Below are 25414 nucleotides of genomic sequence, written 5' to 3'. Positions count from 1 at the left end.
AGAGTTCTAATTAAATAATAATAATATTGATATATGAACAATAAATATACAAAAAAATTAATGATTATATTTTTCACTAAAAATTTGAAAAACGTAATATTATATAATAAAAATTTATAATTTATTTAATATTTTAGAGAATACTGAAGAATTAAATATATAAAAGTAATTCAAAACGAAAAATCGTATTCGAAATTAAATGAAATGATATGATCTTGCATATTTTTAAAAAGAAAAATACAATTCATATTTTTTTATTTACTTTCCAAATACCTAATATGTCCTCAAATTATTTTTAAAATATTGATATAAATATATAATGTCTTTTACATATTTTTCTTTTATTAAATATAAGACAATATTAAAATTAATTCACAAAAAACTCTTATGAGAACGTGTCATGAGTTAATTTGTGAGACATATCTTCTATCCTATCCGATCCAACTCATGAGAATTTTTTTTTATTTCAATACTATTATTTTTTACACAAGATATAGACCAAGTCGTCTCCCATGAATATAAAAATGTGAGATTATCTCACAAAAAATTTACTCAAACTAATTTAGATAAATTTTTTTATAAATATATTGACAAACCGTTTAATCATAATATTTATTTTTAATATTTTAAAAGTTTAGTAATAAATTTTTATAAAATAAAAATGTTTTTAGTAATTTGGAGCAGTAATTTTGGTGTCCACACACAAAAAAAAAAAAAAAAAAAAAACTCAGCAATATTATACTAAAATATAAACGTGTGGCCTTTTTCTTTTCCTTCTATTATCATCTTCAAATACTCATAATTCAAATGGAATTCTTCCACTCACTGTCATGTTTGCCATAATTAGCGGTGTTTAGTCTCTGTTCTCTGTTCCTTCCACTGCTCTGTAAAATCCCTTTTTTTGATTTGGGTGCTTATGGCTGCTTTGTGCTTCTTTTGATCAGTTTTTTTTTTTTTTTTTTTTCTGTTGAGGTTTCCCTTTTGTAGAGAACCTTCTTTGGACTCAGCAAAATCTTGATCCCACAAGCCCTTACTTTCTGTGCTGTTATTTTTTAATATTATCACTTTTTTAGCTGTTTTTCGCTGATCACTTTACTAATAATTTTTTTTGTCAAATCTCTGTTTATTCAACCAAAGTATCATTTTTTATATGCTAGTGATTTCCTGGTTACATATATATTTTTTCTTTTTTGTAATTTGTGTTGAAATTTGAGAATTTTGTGTTAATTTTTCTTGGCCAATGCCTTCCAATTTCTTTCCCTTAAGATGGGAAAGCACTGGAGACCAATGGTGGTTTGCTTCCCCTATTGATTGGGCAGCTGCAAATGGGCATTATGATTTAGTTAGAGAGCTTCTCTACATTGACCCAAACCTTCTCATTAAGTTGACCTCTCTCCCAAGGATTCGAAGGCTGGAAACCGTGTGGGACGATGAGGAAAAGTTTAATGATGTTGCCAAATGTAGGTCCCAAGTTGCCCAAAAACTCCTTGAAGAATGTGAAATAGACAAAGGGCACAATTCTTTGATCAGGGCTGGGTATGGTGGTTGGCTTTTGTATACTGCTGCTTCAGCTGGGGATGTGATTTTTGTCAAGGAATTGTTGGATAGGGACCCCATTTTGGTGTTTGGAGAGGGGGAGTATGGGGTTACTGATATCTTCTACGCCGCTGCAAGGGGCAAGAGCTCCGAGGTTTTCAGGATGTTGTTTGAGTACGCACTGCTCTCACCAAAGGGGCAAAAGAGGGAAATTTCGCCAGTTTTTTATTCGGAAATGGTAAATAGAGCTGTTCATGCGGCGGCTAGAGGTGGCAATGTTGAGATGTTGAGGGATTTTTTGAGGGATGGATGTGATATTTTGAGTTATAGGGATGCTCAGGGATCTACTGCTTTGCATTCGGCCTCCGGTAGAGGGCAGGTTGAGGTGAGTTGCTTTTGTTCATGCACTTTCTTGAACTTCTTATTGATTCGTTGTCTTGATCAGTTGATTCCATCACCCAAAAAAAAAAAAACAGCACCTCTCCTAGTTTAGTTTCATTTTTTTGGTGTTTAACGTTATGTATTATTGAGCAGTGTGGATATATCATTGAAGTTCTTGAATTCACTTCACAAATATGCTAAGAATTAAGAAGTATGAAGCCTCTGGTTATTTATGCTAGTTAAAAATTGTTCTTGGTGTTTGCTAATTGATAATGTGGGAACATGGTGCTCGATTTTCATTCCCAGTTGGTACAATCATATTTACTTTAGTAAGTTGACTGCACCACCCCGAGTAGTATATGCTTGTTCGCTGCACGATCTAGTTATCTTTGCTGGTTCAAAGGCCTCAACGTGTCTTTTACAAGAGTATCAATATTTAATCGTGATGGTACCTTAGAATTTCAAAATTCGTTCTTGCTCATGTTGATTCCTATTTCAATTTGTTTCTTTTGCGCGACATTCACTTCTGGCACTGGATTTCAACTCTTTTGCTCACCAATATGCAGGTAGTTAAGTATTTAACATCATCATTCGATATCATGAATTTCGTTGACAATCGAGGTAACACAGCTTTAAACGTTGCTGCGTACCTAGGACACCTAGCTGTCATCGAGATTCTTGTATCTGCGTCGCCTTCTTCAACCTCAATAACAAACAATTATGGAGACACATTTCTTCACATGGCTGTTGCTGGTTTTAGAACCCCAACTTTTCGGAGACTCGATCGGCAAATTGAACTCATGAAACAGTTGGTTAGCGGAAAATTTGTAAATCTCGAGGACATAATCAATGTTAAGAACAAAGATGGCAGAACGGTTCTTCACATGGCTGTCATAGAGAACATTCAGTATGATATAGTCGAACTTCTCATGTCAGTTCCTTACATTTACCTTAATCTTCGCGATGCTGATGGAAACACACCTTTGGATATCCTCAAGCAACGGCCAAGATCAGCATCTTCTGAGATTCTGATCAAACGGTTGATATCAGCCGGAGGGATTTCAAACTGTCGAGATAGAATCACAAGAAAAGCTATTGTTTCCCATTTGAGATTGCATGGGATTGGAGGTAGTCCAGGGACAGTTTTCAAAATCCCTGATGCAGAAATATTCTTACACTCCGGGTTTGAAGATGCGTGTCCCCTGAGTGGTGATTTGACCGGCACGGAGCATGGTTACTCGGGTGAAATACAGCAATCTGGTAAACATAGGAGGTCTGGTTCTCTAAGCAATGCTGCAAATCGTTTCAAAATGTTGCTCCGTTGGCCTACAAAGAAAGAAAGAAATGCAAACTCGAATACTGATGCTTCCAGCTTAGGAGACACCGATTCTGTAGTATCGGACAGAAGGCATTCGAGTTTCGGCAACAGCCCTATCCCACTAAGGCATCAATTTGCGCAGTTTTCCTCGTTTCCCAACAATAAAAAGACGTCGTCTGTACAAGGTAATTTTCCTAGCCCATCCACAAAGAACAAATATGCTGCAGGGCTGACACAGGGTGTGCTGCAAATGCTGCCAAAGTCAAACTTGGGTTCCCCTGCGAGCGCCTATTCTGAGTCGCCTTGGTCGACTGCTGATGCAAGAAAGGTTGTAAACATTGACAGCAGAAGTGCCGGTCCATCGAGCTCAAACCAATCCCCTAACATCGAAAACGTGAAAATGAGGCGTAAACACAAGTCTTTCAATTCAAGACTGCTGAACAATTACCTGTGTTTCGGCTCTCAAGGCCTGGCTGCCGAGAACTTGATGAACTCTCCTCCGAGGAAAAGTCAGAACGAGGAAACGTTAGTTGTGCAGTGAGTTAGATTTCGCGTGTTTGTACAAATCTTTAGAAAGTTCTACTTTGGACCTGGACTACATATGACCTCGAATGTATATTTCGTGTTTTTCTTTTCTTGTGCACATATGTGGATACAAGATTTGTGTAGGAGTGAGCTAAAGCTAGGAGATTGGTCCCTATCAAAGATAGAAAATCATAACTTTCCGAGGTTCGGACCAATTTCTAAGTGCCTCGCTTTGGTCATTGTCTTATTTTATCCAAACATTTTCACATCTTAATACATGTAATGCTATATAATGAAATGTTGTTTGATGAGTATAGAAGATAGTTACTTCTCCAAGTTACCAATAAATTTAGCAAGACTACAAGGACTGTGTATGTTTTGGATGGAGCACCTTTTGTATGGATATTTTGTTCTGTTTTTTTTTTTTAAATAATTTGAAGAAAATATATATTTCCAATTGTATTATATGCAGAACATTTTATGGTCGTATCTCTGGATCAAATTTTTTATTTTTATTTTTTATTATGAGGTTAAGATTTAAATAATAGCAAAAACTTGTGTGAGACGATCTTACGGGTCGTATTTTGTGAGACGGATCTCTTATTTGGGTCATCAATGAAAAATATTACTTTTTATGCTAAAATTATTATTTTTTATTGTGAATATCGATATGGTTGATCCGTCTCACAGATAAAGATTCGCTGAGACCATCTCACAAGAGACCTACTCATAAATAGTTAGTAATATAAGGTTATGTTTACTTGCTATGATAGAATATGATTATAGTAATCTTTATATCAATCTTATGTTTACCTATTTTTTATGACTTGTATTATTAACTCGTAAAGTTGATCAATACATATTTAATTTAGACTTTAAATTTGATGATTTATCACAAATAAAAAGTACGATAAATAATTATTTTTAATTAATATTCTTTTCAACTGTGAGAAACTTCCGAAAAAATAGTGTATGAAAAACTAATTTGAAACAATTATAAAACATGAATAAAAAAACAAATAATTTAAGATATTATTCAATACATTTAATTTTATTTTATCTTCATGGAAATTTTTTATTCAATTTATTAAATGTTTTAAAAAATAAATAATAATTATATTCAATAATTTTGGTGAATTAAAATAACTTATACATGAATTTACAAACAAAATATATTCTTCAATAAAATCACAATCCCAATTTTATAAATACAAATTAAAATAAGATTATTTATCATAAACATGGGCAAAATTGTAATTCGTCAGTTTAATCGTAATTTCAATCATAAAATTGATAAATCAATGTAAACATGTCATTACTTATCTATCATTATTCTACATCCTATAAAATTAGTTTAATTGTATGATTTATGTACATGTAATCACATCTTTCTAAGTAAACGCAATCATACCAGATTATACTTAATCATATATATATCAAGTACAAATATAGAGAGAGGGAGACTTGGGATATAAAATATTGTAGGGTTAGTTTGGTTGGCATGATAAAAGGGTGATCTATCAATAATCACTCCCCATCAAACGTTTGATACAAGTATTGATACTCTCAATTATCTTGTGGGCTCTCACATTACCCGTGCAGGGCCCACACTGTATATATTTTATGCTAGATGAACCATCACAGCTTGCCCATATGATTCTTTATACAACTCAAGGACAATAATGTATAATTCATGTTTTACCCTTTAAAATAATAACAATTATGAACTAAATTTATACATATGATTTAATAATATTTATGATAAACATTCGAAATAAATATTAAAATATAAAAGTTCATGCAATAAAATATAATTGTACAATTTTAAAAATCGTCTTAAATCCAGCTTACGGATTTACTACTCACTATTTAATTTTTAATTATTTTTCAAATTATATTATTCAAATTAATAATAATAATAAATAAATAAATAATAAGATGTAAAATAATAATAATAAACGAGAAGATACAAATTAATATCAATAATAAAAAATTAAATAACGATAAAAATTTAATTAAATTAACAAGAAATTATTGAATAATAAAATTTTTACTATTAATATCAGGATTTGTATAATAAAAAAAGTTAATAATAAATAATAAGAAATAATTTTTTGATAAATAATAACAGTGAGGAGTCGGAAGAAGAATAATTAGTAAAATAAAAATGAATTAGTAACAAAATAATAAGAAATAATCAACGTATAAATGTATAATAAACAAAGTCATTGTAATTAATAAGAAATAATTATATAATAAATATTAACAAGAAAAAAAAAAGATAATAATGAACGATATGAAATGAATTGGTAATAAAATAATAATAAAAAATAATAAGAATTAATTGAATATTTTTTAAAATTACTATTTGTTTATTATTATTATTTTATTTTCTATTTTTTATTTATTTTTTGTTTATTTTTATTATATTTAGGTAAGGTGATTATATACACATAGTGAAGATATTTTGGTCATTTCAAGATAATATACAAAATTAATCCACAATTTTAAAATCATACCAAACATCATATATTTTATCTCACTATGTTATTTATCAATATTTCGTATTTTTTAATCACTCTAATTACTAATCCTTTAGTTATCCTATTATGCACGTCAAACTTTGTTTTTTCAAAGAGATTAAATAAATAATTGAAAAGTAAAGTTTACGAAAAACTTTATATTTTTTTGCAACACCTCGAACTCAAAGATAAGATGTCTAATGATTAAAATAATCAGAAATAATAAACAATAACAAATTAATAATAAAAGAGTAACAAGTAATCAATATATAAACATACACCTATGATATTCTCTGTTGGAAGTAGATAACCAATGGAAAATTAGCAAATAGATAATTAAATCAAATCAACATTAACTAGGTGTCAAAAACTAACACAAAACTTAACATTTTATAACTTTTTTCTATGCAAATTTGTCCACTTAAACACTCTAAACCATCAGAAACAATGATAATTTCGTGCCTTCAGTACCTGAAAAATAAGATGATGGAGGAGTAAACATTGAGAGAAACAGAATGAACTAGGGAAGAAATTCACATAAAAATCCAAATCCTTCTTTAAAAAAATCCTGGAAAAAAATACATATCACTCCTGTCCTATCCAGAATTTCATCTATGCTGGAGGTGCAACAATATCATCAACCAAAATCAACAAGAAAATTCGAAACCTGAGCAAGGATAGGAACACTATATCAGAAAAACTATCATATGTATTTTAAATATGATTATAGCTGAAGATTTCTGCACTGATTTTAGGCTTTGAGTCTAAATTTCAGAGTTTTTTAGTTAGTATACGATTTATTATGAATTGTTTAAGAAAACCAAAGTTCTATTACTTGTTCTTTTATTGAAAAGTTTATGAATTGTTTTGATGCTTTCATTCACACTGTTTTTGGACATATATATAAACTTAAACATCCATGGACTCCACTTTTTTCCAGAAACCAAATCCTTAAAGATCAATTTGAAAATACGCAATCTGGGCAAAATGAGTTTGGAAGCTCGAAAACTTTTCTGAACAAAAATTATAGAATTCAGTAAGATACACCTATTGTGAAATTTTCATATTTTTAGATGATTTTGAATAATATTATTTTTTTGTAAAATATAATGTAACATCAAGCTCAATTCTGACCAAAATTTTGAACACTTAGGGTAGTCAAATATCTCTAATAGCCTTACTAATACACATAACATCACAAAAATTATTCTATGAATTATTGAAGCAATCAGAGTAAGAAAGCAAGCTATTGAGTACTCTGTTTAGGTGATATTTTATTTTCGAATTTCTTTATATATAGCTTTTTGGCATTTGATATGACATTTATGATAAAATTATCGTTCTCTTTATTAGATATTGTATCATATTAAACTTCACATTTATCATATTGTAATGCATGTTTGATAATGTGAGAATGATATTGAATTCTAATCAATCAGGAATTACTATAAATGAATGGATTAATGACTGTTTATTGGAGCTCTGGACAACAATCATCATACCAGAAATTGAGTCCAGTAGACAATACGGCTTCAATCCGGAATTGAGTCCCATGAACAACAGTTTATCAACTCGGGTATATGGTTCAACTGAACAACGCGACTTCGATTCGAACATGTGAGTTCACTTGGCTCGAAAATAATTAATTATATTGAACATGTGTGAGTAGGTGGCGAAAAGTGCTGCACTGAATGTTGGTTGGAACTATCTATTTAGCCTATCATATTCACTCTAGAAACCAGTATAAATATTATATACATGTTGACTTCCCGTTGATTCATAACATTTTACCATTTTTCCTCTCAGTATACATCATATTAAAATATATTGCAACTATATCATATTTTGACTCGTTATATTAAGTAAACCAAATTTATGTCATCACCAAGTCCTAGAACACTTAACTTCTATTATCTTTTCTGTTATTATTAATGTCAAATATCGGAGTACCGGAACTTGAACCAAAAGAAATAGGAAAATGAAAATATTGTAGTTGGATATTGTGTGTTATCCTATAGAAATTGTACCTTATGATGTCAAAATTATGGATTGTCTTAAGGCAAACTTGTGTGAGACGGTCTCACGAATCGTATTTTGTGATACAGATATCTTATTTGGGTCATCCATGAAAAATATTACTTTTTATACTAAGAGTACTTTTTATTGTGAATATCGATAGAGTTGACTCGTCTCATAGATAAATATTCGTAAGATCCTCTCACAAAAGATCTACTTTTGTGTTAACAGTATGTTTGTTTGTATTACTATAGTTAAATAAATTGTATAAATATTTCCCCATTAAGGTTAATTATGATAATGTTATTTATTATGAGTCGGGATCCCACATTTTGTCATTATTTAATTTATTCAAAAAATGATTGCATCTTCTCCTGTACTTAACAGGGATTTATTAATAAAAATAAGGAAAAAAAAATGCTAAATATATATATTGAAATATATATTTGGAAAATGAGTAATGACTTATATATATAATATATATATATTGAAATATATATTTGGAAAATGACTAATGACTTATATATTTATATATATATATATATATAGTAAAAGCGTTAAAATTGCAAATTTTTGGCAGGAATCTGTTTCCCTCTTAAATACCCATAAAGTAAATCAATTAATTCCGCGTGTATCAACATTGGATTTGGTCAAACTACAGATGTGGAAGAATCTCAACCAAAATTCACGCACATTCCTTCCACACTAAAAGAATCCTTAATTTTGCTAACTAACAAATGATTTCGCCCGCAGTTTCTCAACTTCGATAGTCTCCACAAATGTTGGCAATCCCACCCACAGGTCTCCATTTAATTCCCAAAGAGAAACTATAGGAATGCCATTACATTTCAAGAAACTTAGTCTATAAATCTTTAATGCACAGGAACAAGAATCTTTATCGTTCTGTGGTTTGAACAAAAAAGGAAAAAGGAAGATCATACATATCTCCTCTTTGAAATTTCTACTGCTTTTTCAGTTTCAAAGAGCAAAGAAAGAGAGGAGACAATGGCTCCATCTGTAGAACCACGGGACGATGCCAAGACGGAGCAGCAGAAGGCCATCGACGATTGGCTTCCCATCACTTCTTCTCGTAATGCCAAATGGTGGTACTCCACTTTCCATAATGTTACAGCCATGGTTGGAGCTGGTGTGCTCAGTCTTCCATATGCTATGTCACACATGGGATGGTAAGCCGTGGTTCTATCTATAAGTCTCGATCTGACAAGTTGTTGTTTTTTCTCGGTGTAATGAGAGCTGATGCGTGTGATACCGGATATTGCTAATATATTGCTAATTCATGTGAGAATTTCGTGAAATTATGATTCGACGTAAAGAAATCTTGAGTTAAAACCAAAATTTGTTGATATAGGACAAAAGCTAGGCAAAAACTTGTGTGAGACATATATCTTATTAGGGTCATCCATTAAAAAATATTACTTTTTATGCTATGAGTATTACCCACTCAAAAGCAAAAACATATATATACCAACTTACCGGATGAAATTTCTAACTTTCCTGTCATTTTATTACATTTTTGTAACTTTTCCCATGTTTTGTCAGGGGACCTGGAGTAACTGTCATGGTATTATCATGGATCATTACTCTATACACCTTGTGGCAGATGGTGGAGATGCACGAAATGGTTCCCGGCAAGAGGTTTGACAGGTACCACGAGTTGGGACAGCACGCTTTCGGCGAGAAACTCGGGCTATACATTGTCGTGCCTCAGCAGCTTGTTGTCGAAGTTAGTACATGTATCATTTACATGGTGACTGGAGGGAAATCGCTGAAAAAATTCCACCACACCGTCTGGCCTGATAGCCAGGAGATCAAGCTCACTTATTTCATAATGATATTTGCATCCATTCATTTTGTGCTGTCTCATCTTCCCAACTTCAACTCCATTTCTGTTGTCTCCCTCGCTGCTGCTGTAATGTCTCTCAGGTAACAAAACGGCAGACATAGATACTCAAATCTGGCTTTCCCTTGTTAGCATATTTTGGTTTATTAAAAACTTACTTGTTTCTTTCATGGACAGTTACTCAACCATTGCCTGGACGGCCTCACTTAATAAGGGTGTACAGAAGGATGTAAGCTATGCCCCATCAGGGGCGAACGCGACCGAGAACACTTTTAACTTCTTCAATGCATTGGGAGATGTTGCCTTTGCATATGCTGGCCACAATGTTGTGTTGGAAATTCAGGCAACGATCCCTTCAACACCCGAGAAACCATCCAAGAAACCTATGTGGAAGGGTGTCATTTTCGCATATATCATCGTCGCACTATGTTATTTCCCCGTTTCCTTTGTTGGTTACTACATATTCGGGAACTCTGTCGATGACAACATCTTGATTACACTGGAGAAACCAACTTGGCTCATTGCTACGGCCAACATGTTCGTCTTGATACACGTTATTGGAAGCTATCAGGTTCGATATACGAAACTTTTGTTTTCAATATATATCTATATATGATGTGTGGATCTAACTTTTGGTGAGTGGCGTTTCCTTGTAGATTTACGCCATGCCTGTTTTTGACATGCTGGAGACTTTCTTGGTGAAGAGATTGAAATTCACTCCTTCATTTAAGCTCCGTTTCACCACTCGCACTTTATATGTTGGTAAGGATATATACATTAATTTAATCACAATGTCTAGAATATTGTAATCTTCTATCAAGAATTTTGTGTTCTTCTTTTTTTTGGTTTAAAAAGATATATATTAATATCATTAATTTCTTGATGAAATGAAATTAACCCTTGTTTTTGTTTCCAATGTTGCAGGCTTCACCATGTTCATTGGCATGACATTCCCTTTCTTCGGTGGTCTTCTTGGATTCTTTGGTGGATTTGCTTTGGCACCAACAACCTACTTCGTAAGTTGACCTACAAATTCTTGATTTTCGACAAAAACAACATTAATTCATTAAACTAAATACACCATTTTCTTGTTTTTAGCTTCCTTGCATTATCTGGCTCGTCGTCAGAAAACCGAGAATTTTCAGCCTGTCGTGGTTTACTAATTGGGTAAATTTATTACACATGCGAGTGTATATATTTATTTATATTTAAGGAATAAATGTATAATTATTATTATATTATAATTTGAATTTCAGATATGCATCATTCTCGGGGTTGCGTTGATGATAGTTGCGCCCATTGGAGGAATGAGGAGCATCATTTTATCAGCCAAGAACTACAAATTCTACCAATAAATATTTTATTTTATTTCGACATTAAGGATTCGAAACCATTCTTGTAAATATTTCATATTGTTTATGGAATTTGGTATTTTAAAAGAAATTTGGGATTTCTAAATCAATCGTGGCGCTTCAAAATTTAGTGCTAGTTATTATATATTTAGTGGTACGTAGTCATGTTAATTGGAATTTACTTTTAAACAAATTGTGATGCCCGATTCAATATAATTCGCCTGGGGGCTTTACCAGGACTAACTAATAAAAGGCCTAAAGCCGGAAGTGATCTTAGAAACCAATCGCGTTAGGACAAAAATTTGTGTGAGACGGTTTCACGGGTCGTATTTTATGAGACATATCTCTTATTTGGGTCATACATGAAAGTGTATTACTTTTTATGCTGAAAATATTACTTTTTATTGTGAATATAGGTATGATTGACCGATCTCACAAGTAAAGATTCGTGAGACCTACTCACAAGAGTTTCTACTCTTTATTTAGAAGCATATTTGATTACTTGTACTTGTTTAAATCTTGATATTCTTGTTCATTTTAACCTCAATTCAATTTGTGCTACCACAAAACAAGAATTGATCATCAACGGTGAAAAAAAAATATATATATATATATAAAACGCACACACACGGAAGTGTACTTGAATTCATTATTTTGAGAAATCCGAAGTGATATGAAACTTTCAAATGATGGAGCACCGTTGAGTTGTTTAGAGAAATCTGTAGAAAAAATACAGTTTTCTACGCATTGTGGTGTATTGTATGTGCTCCACGTTTGGAGATAGTAATCCTACTTATATTAAACTTGAGAAAGATTGTAAATCTAATTGGACTGGAGGATTACCTGGACAGGGAAAGGCAGAGATTTAAGAACTCCGCGTCGTTTTTAATGGTGCCGCGGACGTGCCGTAATAAACGATCCATCACCACGGAAATGCGGTAAGCGTTCACTTTCGACTTATCTAAGTCACTACTCGAATCGCCGCCGACGCCAACCATTTTCGCTTAGGTCACCGCCGTTCCGGCCATATTTTCAACTTGTTTCAGAGTTTTTCTCTTCTAATTTATTCTAGAAACGAAGGTGTTTTTATTTTTCACGTCAACCAGCACGGCTTATTTAATAATTTTATAAGAAAAGTATTATTCACCTCCCAATTTTTATTAAGTACTAATACATCGACGCACGTGTTGCGTGCTTGTATAATATTTTTTATAATTCATTTTATTTATATTTAAATGAGGATCAAAATATAATTATAAAAAATAGTGAAGGACTACACTGTAATTTTGATATATAAATTAAAAAATAAATTGAAAAATAAAAAAATGACCTCAGTAGGAATTAAACCTATAACCTAATCCTAAGTGACAATAATTGTATCAACTGAACTACATACAACTTATATTAAAATTCTAACATTTTATTAATATATATAATTAATAAAACAGACCATGACACTAAAGTTAGTTACTCTAAGTGTCTCAAACTTAATAAGAAAGAAAAACTCTGAAACAAGTTGAAAATCTTCTTTTGAAGGTCAGATTTCAAACTATAAGAGAATGATTTCTAAATTCTAGTTATTGATTTCATTGGACTAAAAACAATTTAAAGATTTTATTGAGAGCTAAGTTGAAAGGAAACTTAGTGCTCCAATATGAGACAGATATCGAGTTTGATGTCTATATAAACCTACGGATTTTTTGACTGATTGCATCCAAAACGAATAATAAACGAAAACTATAACAATCTTTTCTAACGGAGTTGGTAAAATCTATATATTTTTTGAATGGATGAAGATAAAAATCTATTTTTTATTAATTTGTGTAACAAAAAATTCAAATGTAAAATAGGCAAATGGTCAATGGACAATATGCTTTTGAAAATTGAACAGTCCGGGCAATTATAAAAAAAAAAAAAAAAAAAAAAAAACAATTCCCTTCTAAAAAAACACGCACAAATTCACACACACACACATCAATCCCTTGACGAATTGGGCCAGTCCAGTAACCAAGGCAGCCATGGGCTTCAGGCTAAGCCCAAAAAGTGGGCCAACGAAGAAAGCCGCCAATAATTCCCGCCAACTTTACGTTTTCTCCGCATGTTCAGAAAGCTAAACCCTCGACCAAACTCTGGATTACGAAAATGGAGGAGGAGATCAAAGCAGAATTCACGAAGAATGGCTTCTGTTTTGACGACGAGGAAGATATTCTTCAGAAATGTAAGATGTTTCCTTTTTCTCGATTTTTGCAATTTTGTAAATCGCCCAAAAATTGTGGGGGAGTATGATTTTTTTTAATGCATAAACATCGTTGAACTTTCAGGTCTTTCGTTTTGCATCAATTACAAGCTCAGTGCTTCAGATATCGTCTCCAGCTGGGATGTTTATTCTCTCAACAGGTTAGAGTTTGGAGAAAACAGTTCTTTTGTGTTCTATACGTCAAGCAAAAGACGGGGCTGGAATGATTTATGAAGTGATTGAATTTATGTTTCTTTCATTTTTTAAATCGGTTTTGCAATTCTGGAAGTGATACAAGTTTATGTAAGTTGTTTGAGTCAATGTAATTTTCCATTATGTGCAATTATTTAGTTGAGTTCTGAAGTATCTGAAATGTTGAAATTACGATGAGGCAATTAGGAGAGGTTGGAATTATGAAACCAGGAAAGTTTCAATCAATTTTTTGGAGAGGAGTGTGTTAATATTTTTTGCTTCAAATTAATATCAAAGGGGTATGAGTTCGTTTTTTATCTTACTAATTTACTCAGGGGGTTGGAATTCACTGTTCGAAGCTCTCATATGGGTGCATTTTTGGAGAAACTGCAGAGTGAACAGCTGGATAAAGTCAGAGAAAAAGAGTCTGGATTGCATTTGTACTCCAATGATGTTGCCATGTGAGTGATTATATATCCTCGAGTGTCGTCATTACCTATTTCATGACACAAACACTTTCATGTCATTTGTGAATTGTGAATATGCATTTAACTTAAATGATAATTGTAAATTTCTTAGCTTGAGTTTAAAGAGGTATTGCTTACTCCGATGCATTTGCCTTGTATGCTTTGGCTAGCAATTTATTTAACAGAATCTTGTATCCCATTTTGGATATTTCACCACCCAAAATCAGTTACTCATTGGCTCATCTCCCTTATGAGTGATTCTGTCTTTATAAATGTGAAAGAAACCCTTACCACGACAGGTAGTTTGACAATGTTCTTTGTTTGTCACAATTTTCTGTTTCATATACAAAACCATTTATGAATGTTTTACATTAAATAGGATATTGGATGGTGAATTGCAACAAGTAAAAGAAAACATACTGGATACTCCCACCAGTAAACCCACATCTGCGAATAAGAAACCATCTGATTCGACAGAAAAAACAAATGGAAGCAAATTTCCCTCTGGAAAACCTCCAGATTCAGTGACACCTTTTGGGCAAAGAAAGACCAAGTTCGCAGTCCAATACTTACTTAATGAGAATCACAGTACACCAATTATTAAGGTCAAAGAAGATCTTACAAATACTGAGGATGACATCATCAAAAGGGTTCTGCCAAACCAAAAGTGTACCATGCACATTATTAGTTCTCAACCCAAGCCAGGTTGCAGGTTCTTGTATGATAGAATTGATGACAAGGTATTTTTTCTAGAACTGCAGTTTGCTAACCTTTCTATGCTGGAAAAGCTCCCAAACTTATTTTTGGTTATTCAGTTTAATTTCCTGGAAAATCGCATTAAAAAGCAAGCAATATTGTATGTCTCCGCTGGAATATGTGATGAACCAGTCGACCCTTCCATTGCTTCCCAGGTAATTCGGTTGTTTCGTAGTATTCAGGATTGTGTTCATATGCAATGTTTAAAGGAATCAAGAAGCTATTAAACTGGAGGAATGATCTCCCGCAGTTGTTATTCAATGCCACAATCATATTATCTTCACAAAAATACTTTATCCTAACATCTAAAGAATTGTGCTATTTCAGAAAAGTATATTTGCTGTTGGCATGATCTGTTGTGAGGAAGAAGGCCGCCTGAAGGAGAAGCCTGTTTTGCTGCAAAGCAGGTTATACACTATCGTCCTGGATATAATATATTCAAGTTTCCTGCCAATTTTTTTGTTGCCCCCTGTAAATGGATTGCATTGGCATTTGAACTGGTAGAAATAACTCTTGTATTGTTAGAAAATTCAACGATGCATTTTCAGTACCAGTTTCACTTCTCTCACTGGGTGGATAGTATGAATTACTTTTATCTGTATGACTAGATCATAGTGGTTGACTGGTTGGTTATAAATTTGCCAATACTCTTATCACACTTTCCATGGTGACAATTGGGTAACTACACTTGAGAGTGACACTGTTCCATCAAGTGTTGGCAAGGCCTCAATATTTTTAGTAATGCATGTATTATCATCCATTAACAAAAGTCTATGGCAGTTATTCATACCATTATGCCTGGTTTGTGCTATTGACAGTGTTGAGCATTCCGGAGGACAGCGTGTTCGTCTTGATTTGCAAAAGTTAAACCAGTTCTCTGTTTTCCCAGGACAGGTTAGGTGACATTTCTTGATAAAATACTTTTATATTTGCAATTAGTTGTGCAGGATAAGAGTCACTTTTTTAAACTGACAAATACAGGTTGTGGGTGTTGAAGGGCTCAATCCTAGTGGACATTGTCTTATTGCGTCAAAGATTATTGATTATGTCCCCTTGTCTGTTGATTCTAGTGAGGACCATCCTTCTAAAAGACAAACCAAAGATCAGAATCTTCAGATGACAAATTGCTCTCTAGATGTGCCTGAGCTGTCATTGGTATGTAAATGTTTCTTCGTTACATAACGAGGAAGAATCGGTAGTTGATATGTACTGATTATCATCTACAACTTTGATTAGCTTATACTTTTTGGGTCTGGCACAATATCCAGAACTTCCATTGTCTTAGTTTTGTAAAAATGCACCGATGATTTGCTTACATTATGTTATCTTCATGTTTATTGTAAGTGGTCTAAATAAGTTAATCACAGAATCCTTGAGGATCTGAGATTGTTCTCTGTTTTGAGTGTGTTCTAAAATAGCATAAAAAGGTTGTAGAGAGTATTTTGTGTGCCATTTGGCGGTTGTGATTGCTTTTATTTACCTATAAATTATTAAATTGAAATTGCTTCCAGGGAATGGATCATCCTGCTATATTGCATGTATAAATTACAGAACTAGATTTGAAATTAAGCTACTTATTTATGAAATTATATGATGTGGACTCTCTGATTGGTTGTGATTTCTATTTTTTAAAACCTTGTGATCCTAGATGCAGTTCTTTAATCACTTGAATCTCAAAACAGATTGTTGCAGCAGGTCCTTTTACAACAAGTGATAATTTATTCTTTGAGCCCTTAATTGAGCTTCTAGCCTATGCACGCCGGAAGCAGCCTCAATTGCTTGTCCTGGTGAGGACCTCCCTTCCACATGTAGCATTGCTTTTGACTTTTGTCCTTGGTGACGAGGGATGAAAATCTCCAACTCTCTGTTTGTCTTTGACAGCTAGGGCCTTTTGTCGATTCTGATCATCCGGAGCTTAAGAAAGGATATGTGAACTGCACATTTGATGAAATGTTTCAGGTTGAAATCCTTGGAAAGGTTAGTCAAGTAAAAAAAGGTATGCTCTAATGAATTGGCTATTTCATTTTTCTGATGCCCATGTTTTCTTCATCTGTTGAAGCTACAAGACTATGTTGAATATATGGGTTCTGCAGTGCGTGTGATTCTCATACCATCCATCCGGGATGCTAATCATGACTTTGTTTTTCCACAGGTAAGTTGTGGCTTCTAAACTTATGAACGTTTCTCAGCATGTTGAATTTTTCTCTAATTGAGATGGTAGTCACTTTAGCATTAAAATATGCTCTATGTTGTTTTGACAGCCTGCTTTCGATATTCAGCCAACTGATTTCAATCACCAGGTGAAAAAGATGCTCCGCGAGAAATGATTCTATTTCATCACGTCAAATGACTGATAGACTTGTTTTTTTGTGTGGACCAGATACACAGCATGCCTAACCCAGGAACTTTCTCTGCAAATGAGGTGACAATGACAATATTCATGATCATAGTCGTGTTTTACTGGGGATGTGATTTGATGCTTTTGTTATTGTTTCTTAAGACACATTTCCTGAAGTTCAAGGAATGAAACATCAAATGAAAGTTATGCTTAATAAGGAAAAAACCCCCAAAAAAAAAATTGCTTCCAATATCTCCAGAGAAAAAATTACCTAAGATTTTAGAAGCACCTAGTTTGGCATTTCCATAAACTTTACCACCAGCCATTGAATTTCACGCATGGCACTCGATTTTCTGAATAATAGCAAATGTTCTTTAGCCTCCTTTTTGCACCAACATAAAATAAGAAATTTTTGTACTAGAGGAAGTAATTCCAACTGCCAATGATAATTTTTGAACGAGAGGAAGAGATTCTACCTGCCAGAGAGTTTCCTTATTAATTGCTTTGTTCGATAGGTGAAAGTTGCTTGCTGCAACGTTGACATACTAAAGCACCTTGGTGCAGAGGAAATCTATCGAAATCCGAGTGGGTCCAAGCATCGCATGACTAATCTAGCAAAGCATGTTATCAACCAATGCAGGTGATTTAATGATCAATGCTTCGGATTGTTTCCTTTGTTTTTTCCTTTATAAATTGTCGTGTGATTCATTCCTATATATCATCGGAAGCAGCTTCTATCCTCTATATCCCCCAGCAGAAGATGTACCCTTGGATTATTCCCTTGCAAATGAAGCTCTCCATTTATCGTCAGTTCCTGATATACTCATTTTACCTTCGGACTTGGCTCATTTCGTGAAGGTTAAGAACCATTCTTCTCCATACAATTCTATTAATCACAAGGAAGAAACATAGTTTCACAATTTCTCTAAACAGGAGTCACTGTGGATTATTGTAGATGAGTTAACAAACTAAAATAAAATTGACTTTTCTTGAGCACAGGTGCTCTCCCTTGAGGAAAGAATTGAAGGAGAAAGGCAAATCGAGTGTATTTGTGTTAATCCAGGGAGATTGGCCAGAGGCGAAGGAGGAGGTTTCTTTGCAGAAATTAACTATAAAGGCAACCCTGATTCGTCAAGTGCTTCAATTGTTCGCATATAGTTTCTCAACCAGTGGCATAACCATGGATGGCTACCTTACATAATCTCTTAACCTATACCATAACGGCATATTGAATACAATCTCAAAACATATCTGAAAGTCACTCATCGTACTCTTCTTCCTGAGGGATTGAAGCTGATGCTCTTGGCACTTTGCATTACAATCTCGCAGTTTGCATTACAATCTCGCGATATGATGGTTTGCTGTAAAATCTTGAATTGGTATGTGCTGATTCAACTCTGTAATATAAGGAGATTTAATTTAACTAGTACGATAAACTATCTTTATTGTCATGTTTTTAAACTGCAATATAGAGTGGTTGTTACTATGCAAATAAATTGTGGTCCTTGTAATTAAATGCAGTGAACTATTTATGATTTTGCAACCACAATCTTAACAGCCATGTACAACATCGATTTAGAATGATGAGTAAAAGATACCTAGAAACGAAGTATAGCTGGTTAGCTAGCAACCAAGCAACTTTACACTTTTTTGTTGAACTTCTGCACCCGACTTAGAATGTCTTAACTCAATTTCTTCGTGTTTTTCTTGGTTCTCTCTCTCTATAGAAGGCAATCCACAGACGCAGAACCCACAAAATGCTGACCCCAATTCCTGATTCTATGACAACAATCCAAGAAATCCAGACCCAATTAGGGAACACAACACCACCTAAACCACGGGTGAAAAACAATCCTATCTTGTACGCAAACAGTGGTCCAAGAATCCCCCTCACCACACTATAGTAGGCATAAAAAATCGGTGATAAGAAATTATACACCGCAGCAGCCTTGGTCGACTCATCCTTGGCCCTTGCGATATCTAGCCAGGCTCCATGTGTTTTGGCATGTAGTTGTAGCCTCAGCAAGGACTAACAATCCAAGAATTGCGATTGTCCCAACTCCAAATACATATCGGCACGTCATTAGGACATATAGTGTTGCTACATGGTGTACAATGAATAGGACATCGCTTGGGACCAAGACCATATAGTGCAACAGGTCCAGTAAGAAATAAGAGATGCTGTATTCAAGTACTGAGTTTTGGAAGGCAGTGTTTCGAGAAGCGAATTCAAGTTGGGTCACGCTATTTTGAGACTGTAAGATTGAGAATATAGATAAAATGAATGCAGCGTTGCCATGAGCTAAAGACATGAGACAGCTTGAAGCTTCAGCCCTAAACTGTTTACCCCAGTTCTTGAATATGATGAAGTATCCCAATAAATAGATGAGTATTAACCATGATATGAATATAGGAAGAGTTGAAGTTAAAAGTTTTGAGATTTCCATTGGAACAAAAATAGAGAAACGGAAGGCTTCCAAATATTTCTGGTAAAAGATACAAAAAAATTTCGAGTAAGAAAAAAAATGAGGATGTATAGCTGAAAACCAATGTTTTGAATTGACCGTAGTACTAGGGATATTATTTTTTTGGACAGGTAACGTAAGGGGATTAACGAGTTCAAGGCCAAGCTTTTGAAAGACCTTTCATGTGTCACATCATTATGTCAAGAAAAACTTTGTGCTAATGGAATATCTGGGTGACAATCACTATAATATGAGGGTCCATATTTGAGATCCGAATCTAACTTGAACCCAAAGCTTCAAGTCCAAAGTGAACTTGAAATCAAACAAAGAGTGTTAAGAGGGGGCTGAGAGGTTGTCTCGGCGTAGCTCCTCCAACACTCAAATCAGAGACTTAATGAATAAGCAAAGAGACGAGTTTGGGTGCCCCTTGAAATGAAAATAATAAGTTACAAACAAAACCGATATTTATAGGAATAAATGTAAGAGACCACGCATACTCCTACGCGTGTGTAGCTCATAAGCTTCACATCTGGGGCTCGCCCTCCAAGAGCAATCCAGTGTGTGACCTCACCAGCAATTCAAGGCTGAAGCTACGGACCTCGCCCTTGAGGCGAGGCGAGGCTGATGTTTCATCATTCAATTTATCTCTCCAATCCTTGACTTCTCTTCTTAATTCATCATTTTATTTTGTCATGCTATCTTTGCTCATACCAGGGGCCTTTATGGCTAGGGCTCAGCTTGATGAGAATGAGGCTCATGCCTTGGGATATTAGTGCATCTCCCTTCTCCACTTCTAACTTTAACTCCAAGTACTTCAGCCACACTCAACCTCACTCCTTGACTCACCTCTTAACACTTTAGCGTCTAGCCCCCGTCCCATGGCTTGCATTTTTTAACAAACCTCTCTCACTTCCACCACCTACCTTCATAGGCTGACCATACCATTTAGCGTTAGACCCGAGCTTTGGTTCTTGGCTATGGACTTGAATTGGGTCAAAGCATGTGATGGACTCACTTGTGGAGTATCACTGGGTTGACACCAACTTTATTACTTTCTCAAACATTCGGCATATAGCCTCTTCAAGCAACCTTATTAGGATTGTAATAATATTTTGCAGTTGTGGCAATCGCTGTATTTTAATAATTTCAAAGGATTAGGAACCATAGGATTGTTTTGCTGAGTCACTTTTCAATCGTTGATAGAAATTTGAGTCAAATTTATGACGATTGATAGTTTAATCAAAAGATGAAAGAGTCCTTTTAGAAAACCCATCTCAGATAATAATCTTCCACGTTTCACTTTTCAACTTTATTTTATAGTTTCCTCACACTTCTCCCAAATTTCCCTGCAGAGAGGAACAAGGTTTATGTAGCTAAGTTTACGTGGTATACATGAAAACATGATTACGGCAGCTATAAAAGAAGTGGACCAGACACGGGCTTCAGTTTTTAAGTTTCTGATTAATTATATGAAATAAATTTTTGATTGACCCACCGTTCACATCACTTTCCCTATTAAGTCAATTGACAATTGCAATCAAGTAGTTATAACGGTTTGTCAACATCTCTTTCTTTAAATTAAAAACCACAATACCTACACGTTTTAATTTGAAAAAATATTCAAATATTCAGTCTTCTGCATGTAAAATGTGCAGACACCGACTCGAAATTCTTGGTATCTATCTGGAGTCACATGTGATGATTCAAAGAATTCATTACATTACTAACTACAGATAGTCTTCTCCACGCTGCACGTTCACGACATTCGTTACATACCACTTATAAATATGTTTTATAGCCTGTTTTGTTCATGAGTAAGAGCCTGAGAATTCCCGCAGTCCACACCGGGTTGATACAGTACTACCCTGAAGGTAGTGGCACTACAAGGTATTCAATAGTCCAAAATCTTTCGTCCATGTGAGATCCACAAGGAAAGGTGTAGACCCACATGACCAAAAAATTTGCTGCGACCTGCACTATGGAACTTTAGGTGGGTAGCATCTTATTAAACCGTGCTACCACTGGAGCCACTTTTCAACAAGGTCGAGAAGATGGCAAAATCAGTCATACTTCAACTTTACATAGGAGAATTACTTAGAGCCTCAAACTTGCGGTAGAACATTTGGATATTACATCAAACATTAATATTTTGTTTGATTGTGAGGATTTAAAATTTATGGATTTAATCTTATTTTTGTTTTATAGATGACTTATACAAAAGATATTCAAATTCATCTCTACACTTATTCACGCTACAATTATATTAATCAAAATGGATTTCAAAACCTTAAACTATTGAAGTCACATTTGAAATCTATTGTGATTATTATAATTATAATATAAATAAGGATTTGAACTTCCTCTAATCCTTATTTATCAAAGATTTTAAATTTCCCAATCCAAATGCAACCCAATAAACAACAACAAAACATGAAATTTTAAACATGTTTGTGCATGTTATTCCAATAATAGAGCAATGAGCATTGGCAATTTAGCATTCTTGAAGCATACAAAATATACAGATGAATCGGGATTTCTGCTTCTGAAACACAGTGGTCAATGGCATCAACCGAGATTATCTGCGTGGTTCTGAAGGTTTTTTGGAGTTATTCTTTCTGCGAACCTTGACAAAAGCCTTCTCCAGATCCTGTAGTTATTCAAACATTGGAAGGTGCAAGCAAGTATATTAAACATCACACTGCAAACACGAATTCTGATATTTTGAGTTTTTGAAAATTTTGAAAGCCAGAAGTTGCTAATATGTTGTAAGAAACCATTTTTCGCACTAATTCCTCAGGTAACATAGATTTGTAGCATGCCTGAATTTGTTCCGTGTTTGATTTATCTGAGGTCCAAAGCCCCCTCAAAGTTGTAATAAGCTCTCGCTTCCTCATCAACAGCATGCACGATCAATTTGCATGTCACAGATATCAGAATAAATGCAATCATTAGGTGTATATTAAATCCCTACTAGCTGCGCCAATATGTCATCCCTTTTAAATTAACTTCTAAACACAATTGAACTCCATAAAATAAGATGCGGTTAAGATCATACATACGGAAGATAGGATATCCTTTTAATAAGCTGGAAAGTTGGGGAAAAGGACAATGCAGTTGAATCAAGTGCAATGTTTGCGAACATAGGTAGCAAATGTCAGCAAGGAATTTATTTCCAAACCTTGTATACATTACGTCGGTTTAGTGGATGAGTCATAGGACTTACAGCACTGATGAAGATTGTCTAGACTAGTGACGCAATAGTTCAGAAAATAACAAATTGGAGGAGCGAATCCACTTTCCCCCTTCTTGCCCTACAACAGTAGGCGGCAATATCCTACCAGCTCCTCTTTGCTTTTGCTTAACCTGCTCATTTGAACAAAATGAACATTCATGAATCAAATGTCAGCCTGTTATAACTTATAACTAAAACTACATTGGTAGACTAAGATAAACTAAAAATCATATATTAAATCATGAATTTTTTTGCTTTCATAAAATTCACAGTTAAAGAGAATAACTTATGATGACTGTCCGTACCATAGAGAAACAAGTGAAGGAAACAACAAAAGCAGGCAAAGTAAAAAAAAAAAATGATCCAAAGTAGAAAACATACGCTTAGCATGCTAAGACTATCTAATATTACCAGTTTGACCAGTGGGAACGTTTTCATAAAGCTCTGAAAACAGATTTTTCACGAAATAAAATGACAACAATTGGTTTTATGCTTATCTAATGCAGGAGATGTGCAGGTGTTCTGTATTTAAACTTGGGTATAAATTTCGATTTTGGGGGATTAATAATTTACAACTACTGTGATAGAGATCGAGACATCACATTATATTAGTAAGAATATTTAGGTTGCATCAATAACACCAAATATAAATTTTGGTCAACCCACGACCACTCAGTCTTACATACGATAATTTCACTGACATTTATCATCAAAACTCAACCTTTCAAACCAATAACATATATAAAATGGTTTTATAATCAGTAAGTTTTGTTTATCTTTGCAATTTAGTGCATTAACTTTGATGCCATTATCCATCCTCGCGCCATTTGAGATCATAAAAAGCAATTCCTTTACCATCAAACACAAAGTAATTCAGGCATGCAAACACACATTTCAGATTACAATCTGTGTACAAATGCGGTGGAAATCGATGAAGGCATAAACGACGTGGTGGATCAAGTACAAAGCGCCTCCCGCCGTGTAGATAGGAGTTCTTAAACCAACGACCATGCTTGTGTCATTTAAGCAAATAAACACGGATCAAATTAACACTCCCGACATTTGCATAAAAGTTTAAATTTACCTCCTTAATATGTAAGTCTCGCCTCTGATTACGTTCTTTTGTCAGCTGCTAAGGGTGCCACATCGACACAATCAGATTAGAATGGGGGGAAAACCTGCCTCGTAAATTAGGGCTTGAGAGATGTTGCGTACGTGCCAAGGAGACCTACCTGTGGCGATCACCTTGTGATCTGTGAACTCACGTCGTTTGGGAGCTGGAATAGCCCTAACATCGTTGGCTCCAACATCATTGAGGACTTTTTCAACCTCCTCCAAGCTTAACAAGTCCTTTTTCTTCGCAATAAAGCCTGTGTCGTCGTGTGAAATGCTGGAGAATCCGAACTGACGAGAAAAAACTTGAAGAAGAAGCAAAGTCTTCACACCGATGAGTGATGAAAAATGACGCAGAGTGCAGAACTCGGCCGCGCAGCACCGACCACATTGAATCGCCACCGCTCACCTAGCGGAGACTGCAGGGCCATACTACGTGTGTTAGTATGTATTTATTTATGTAATGTACGTATATGCGTCCATAACATATTATTCACGTTTGTGTACATATTATATGTTATCCAAATTTTTTTAGGAAATATGAGTTATCTATACATACTTTAATTTTAAATAAATATAGAATATAATATGAATCAATTTTATGAGATTGATATCTGATCGGATCGATTCATGAAAAATATTTTTAATGTTCAAAATATTATTTTTCACTGCAAAAATATCATTCTTTGTTAGTTATCTTATAAATAAATATTATGTAATATATGTTGATTTGAGTTAAAAATATTCGACTCATTAGAAATATTATTTTTTTATATACAATATATTATTTTTCAATACAAAAATATCATTTTTTTGTTAGTTATATTTTGAATTATTGTATAATACATGCTGATTTGACTGAAGCATTTGTCTCATGAAATATTTTACTTTTTATGTTTAAAGTATTATTTTTCGATGTAAAACTATCATTTTTTTAATTATGCTATGAAGAAATATCGTGCAATATCTGTTGATTTAAGTAAAAATTATTAATTTTTATAACATAATATTGTTTTTCACTTAAAGTATAAATCAAGTCGATTCGTCTGAAAAATTATAAATATGTGATACCATTAGCACATAACTATTAAAAAAAATTATTTG

General features: G+C 33.9%; 2 protein-coding genes, 1 long non-coding RNA gene and 1 pseudogene across 4 annotated transcripts; 2 read left to right on the top strand and 2 right to left on the bottom strand.

Moving 5' to 3' along the window:
• Positions 1-782: 782 nt before the first annotated feature.
• LOC142524159 (uncharacterized) lies at positions 783-11706 on the top strand. Its single transcript, XM_075627964.1, has 9 exons — positions 783-1921; positions 2484-3642; positions 9320-9485; positions 9859-10242; positions 10337-10730; positions 10816-10921; positions 11084-11175; positions 11258-11326; positions 11416-11706. Exons 1-9 carry the CDS (start codon positions 1241-1243, stop codon positions 11512-11514), a joined length of 3150 nt encoding a protein of 1049 aa, XP_075484079.1. The 5' UTR covers positions 783-1240; the 3' UTR covers positions 11515-11706.
• A 1881-nt stretch (positions 11707-13587) lies between these two features.
• LOC142525180 (uncharacterized) lies at positions 13588-19160 on the top strand. The gene is made up of 16 exons (XM_075629365.1): positions 13588-13729; positions 13833-13908; positions 14275-14400; positions 14786-15146; positions 15222-15317; positions 15490-15569; positions 15981-16056; positions 16144-16317; positions 16845-16949; positions 17044-17139; positions 17222-17314; positions 17424-17462; positions 17543-17584; positions 18016-18140; positions 18232-18358; positions 18500-19160. Exons 1-16 carry the CDS (start codon positions 13654-13656, stop codon positions 18656-18658), a joined length of 1851 nt encoding a protein of 616 aa, XP_075485480.1. The 5' UTR covers positions 13588-13653; the 3' UTR covers positions 18659-19160.
• A 9-nt stretch (positions 19161-19169) lies between these two features.
• On the bottom strand, positions 19170-21141 carry LOC142525181 (TLC domain-containing protein At5g14285-like; annotated as a pseudogene).
• A 1258-nt stretch (positions 21142-22399) lies between these two features.
• LOC142525570 (uncharacterized) lies at positions 22400-24781 on the bottom strand. Of its 2 annotated transcripts, none has more exons than XR_012815098.1 (3): positions 24282-24781; positions 22785-23328; positions 22400-22612 (listed from the first exon to the last, which is right to left on the bottom strand). It is a non-coding gene; the product is annotated as an uncharacterized LOC142525570 (long non-coding RNA). The 2 variants fall into 2 exon arrangements; XR_012815099.1 differs by having other exon boundaries at positions 23144-23328.
• Between the last annotated feature and the right edge of the window lie 633 nt (positions 24782-25414).

The sequence above is a fragment of the Primulina tabacum genome, chromosome 14 (genome assembly GCF_025594145.1).
Source record: "Primulina tabacum isolate GXHZ01 chromosome 14, ASM2559414v2, whole genome shotgun sequence".
Lineage (NCBI taxonomy): Eukaryota > Viridiplantae > Streptophyta > Magnoliopsida > Lamiales > Gesneriaceae > Primulina > Primulina tabacum.
This window is presented reverse-complemented; position numbering and strand designations above follow the sequence as displayed.

Excerpts from the sequence above, each read along its gene's own strand:
- LOC142524159 (XM_075627964.1), top strand. The coding sequence starts at position 1,241 with ATGCCTTCCAATTTCTTTCCCTTAAGATGGGAAAGCACTGGAGACCAA. Across the intron at positions 1,922-2,483 it reads CCGGTAGAGGGCAGGTTGAG|GTAGTTAAGTATTTAACATC; the intron begins GTGAGTTGCTTT and ends ACCAATATGCAG. Across the intron at positions 3,643-9,319 it reads CGAAAACGTGAAAATGAGGC|AACCACGGGACGATGCCAAG; the intron begins GTAAACACAAGT and ends CTCCATCTGTAG.
- LOC142525180 (XM_075629365.1), top strand. The coding sequence starts at position 13,654 with ATGGAGGAGGAGATCAAAGCAGAATTCACGAAGAATGGCTTCTGTTTT. Across the intron at positions 15,570-15,980 it reads CCTGTTTTGCTGCAAAGCAG|TGTTGAGCATTCCGGAGGAC; the intron begins GTTATACACTAT and ends TGCTATTGACAG. Across the intron at positions 18,141-18,231 it reads CATGTTATCAACCAATGCAG|CTTCTATCCTCTATATCCCC; the intron begins GTGATTTAATGA and ends CATCGGAAGCAG.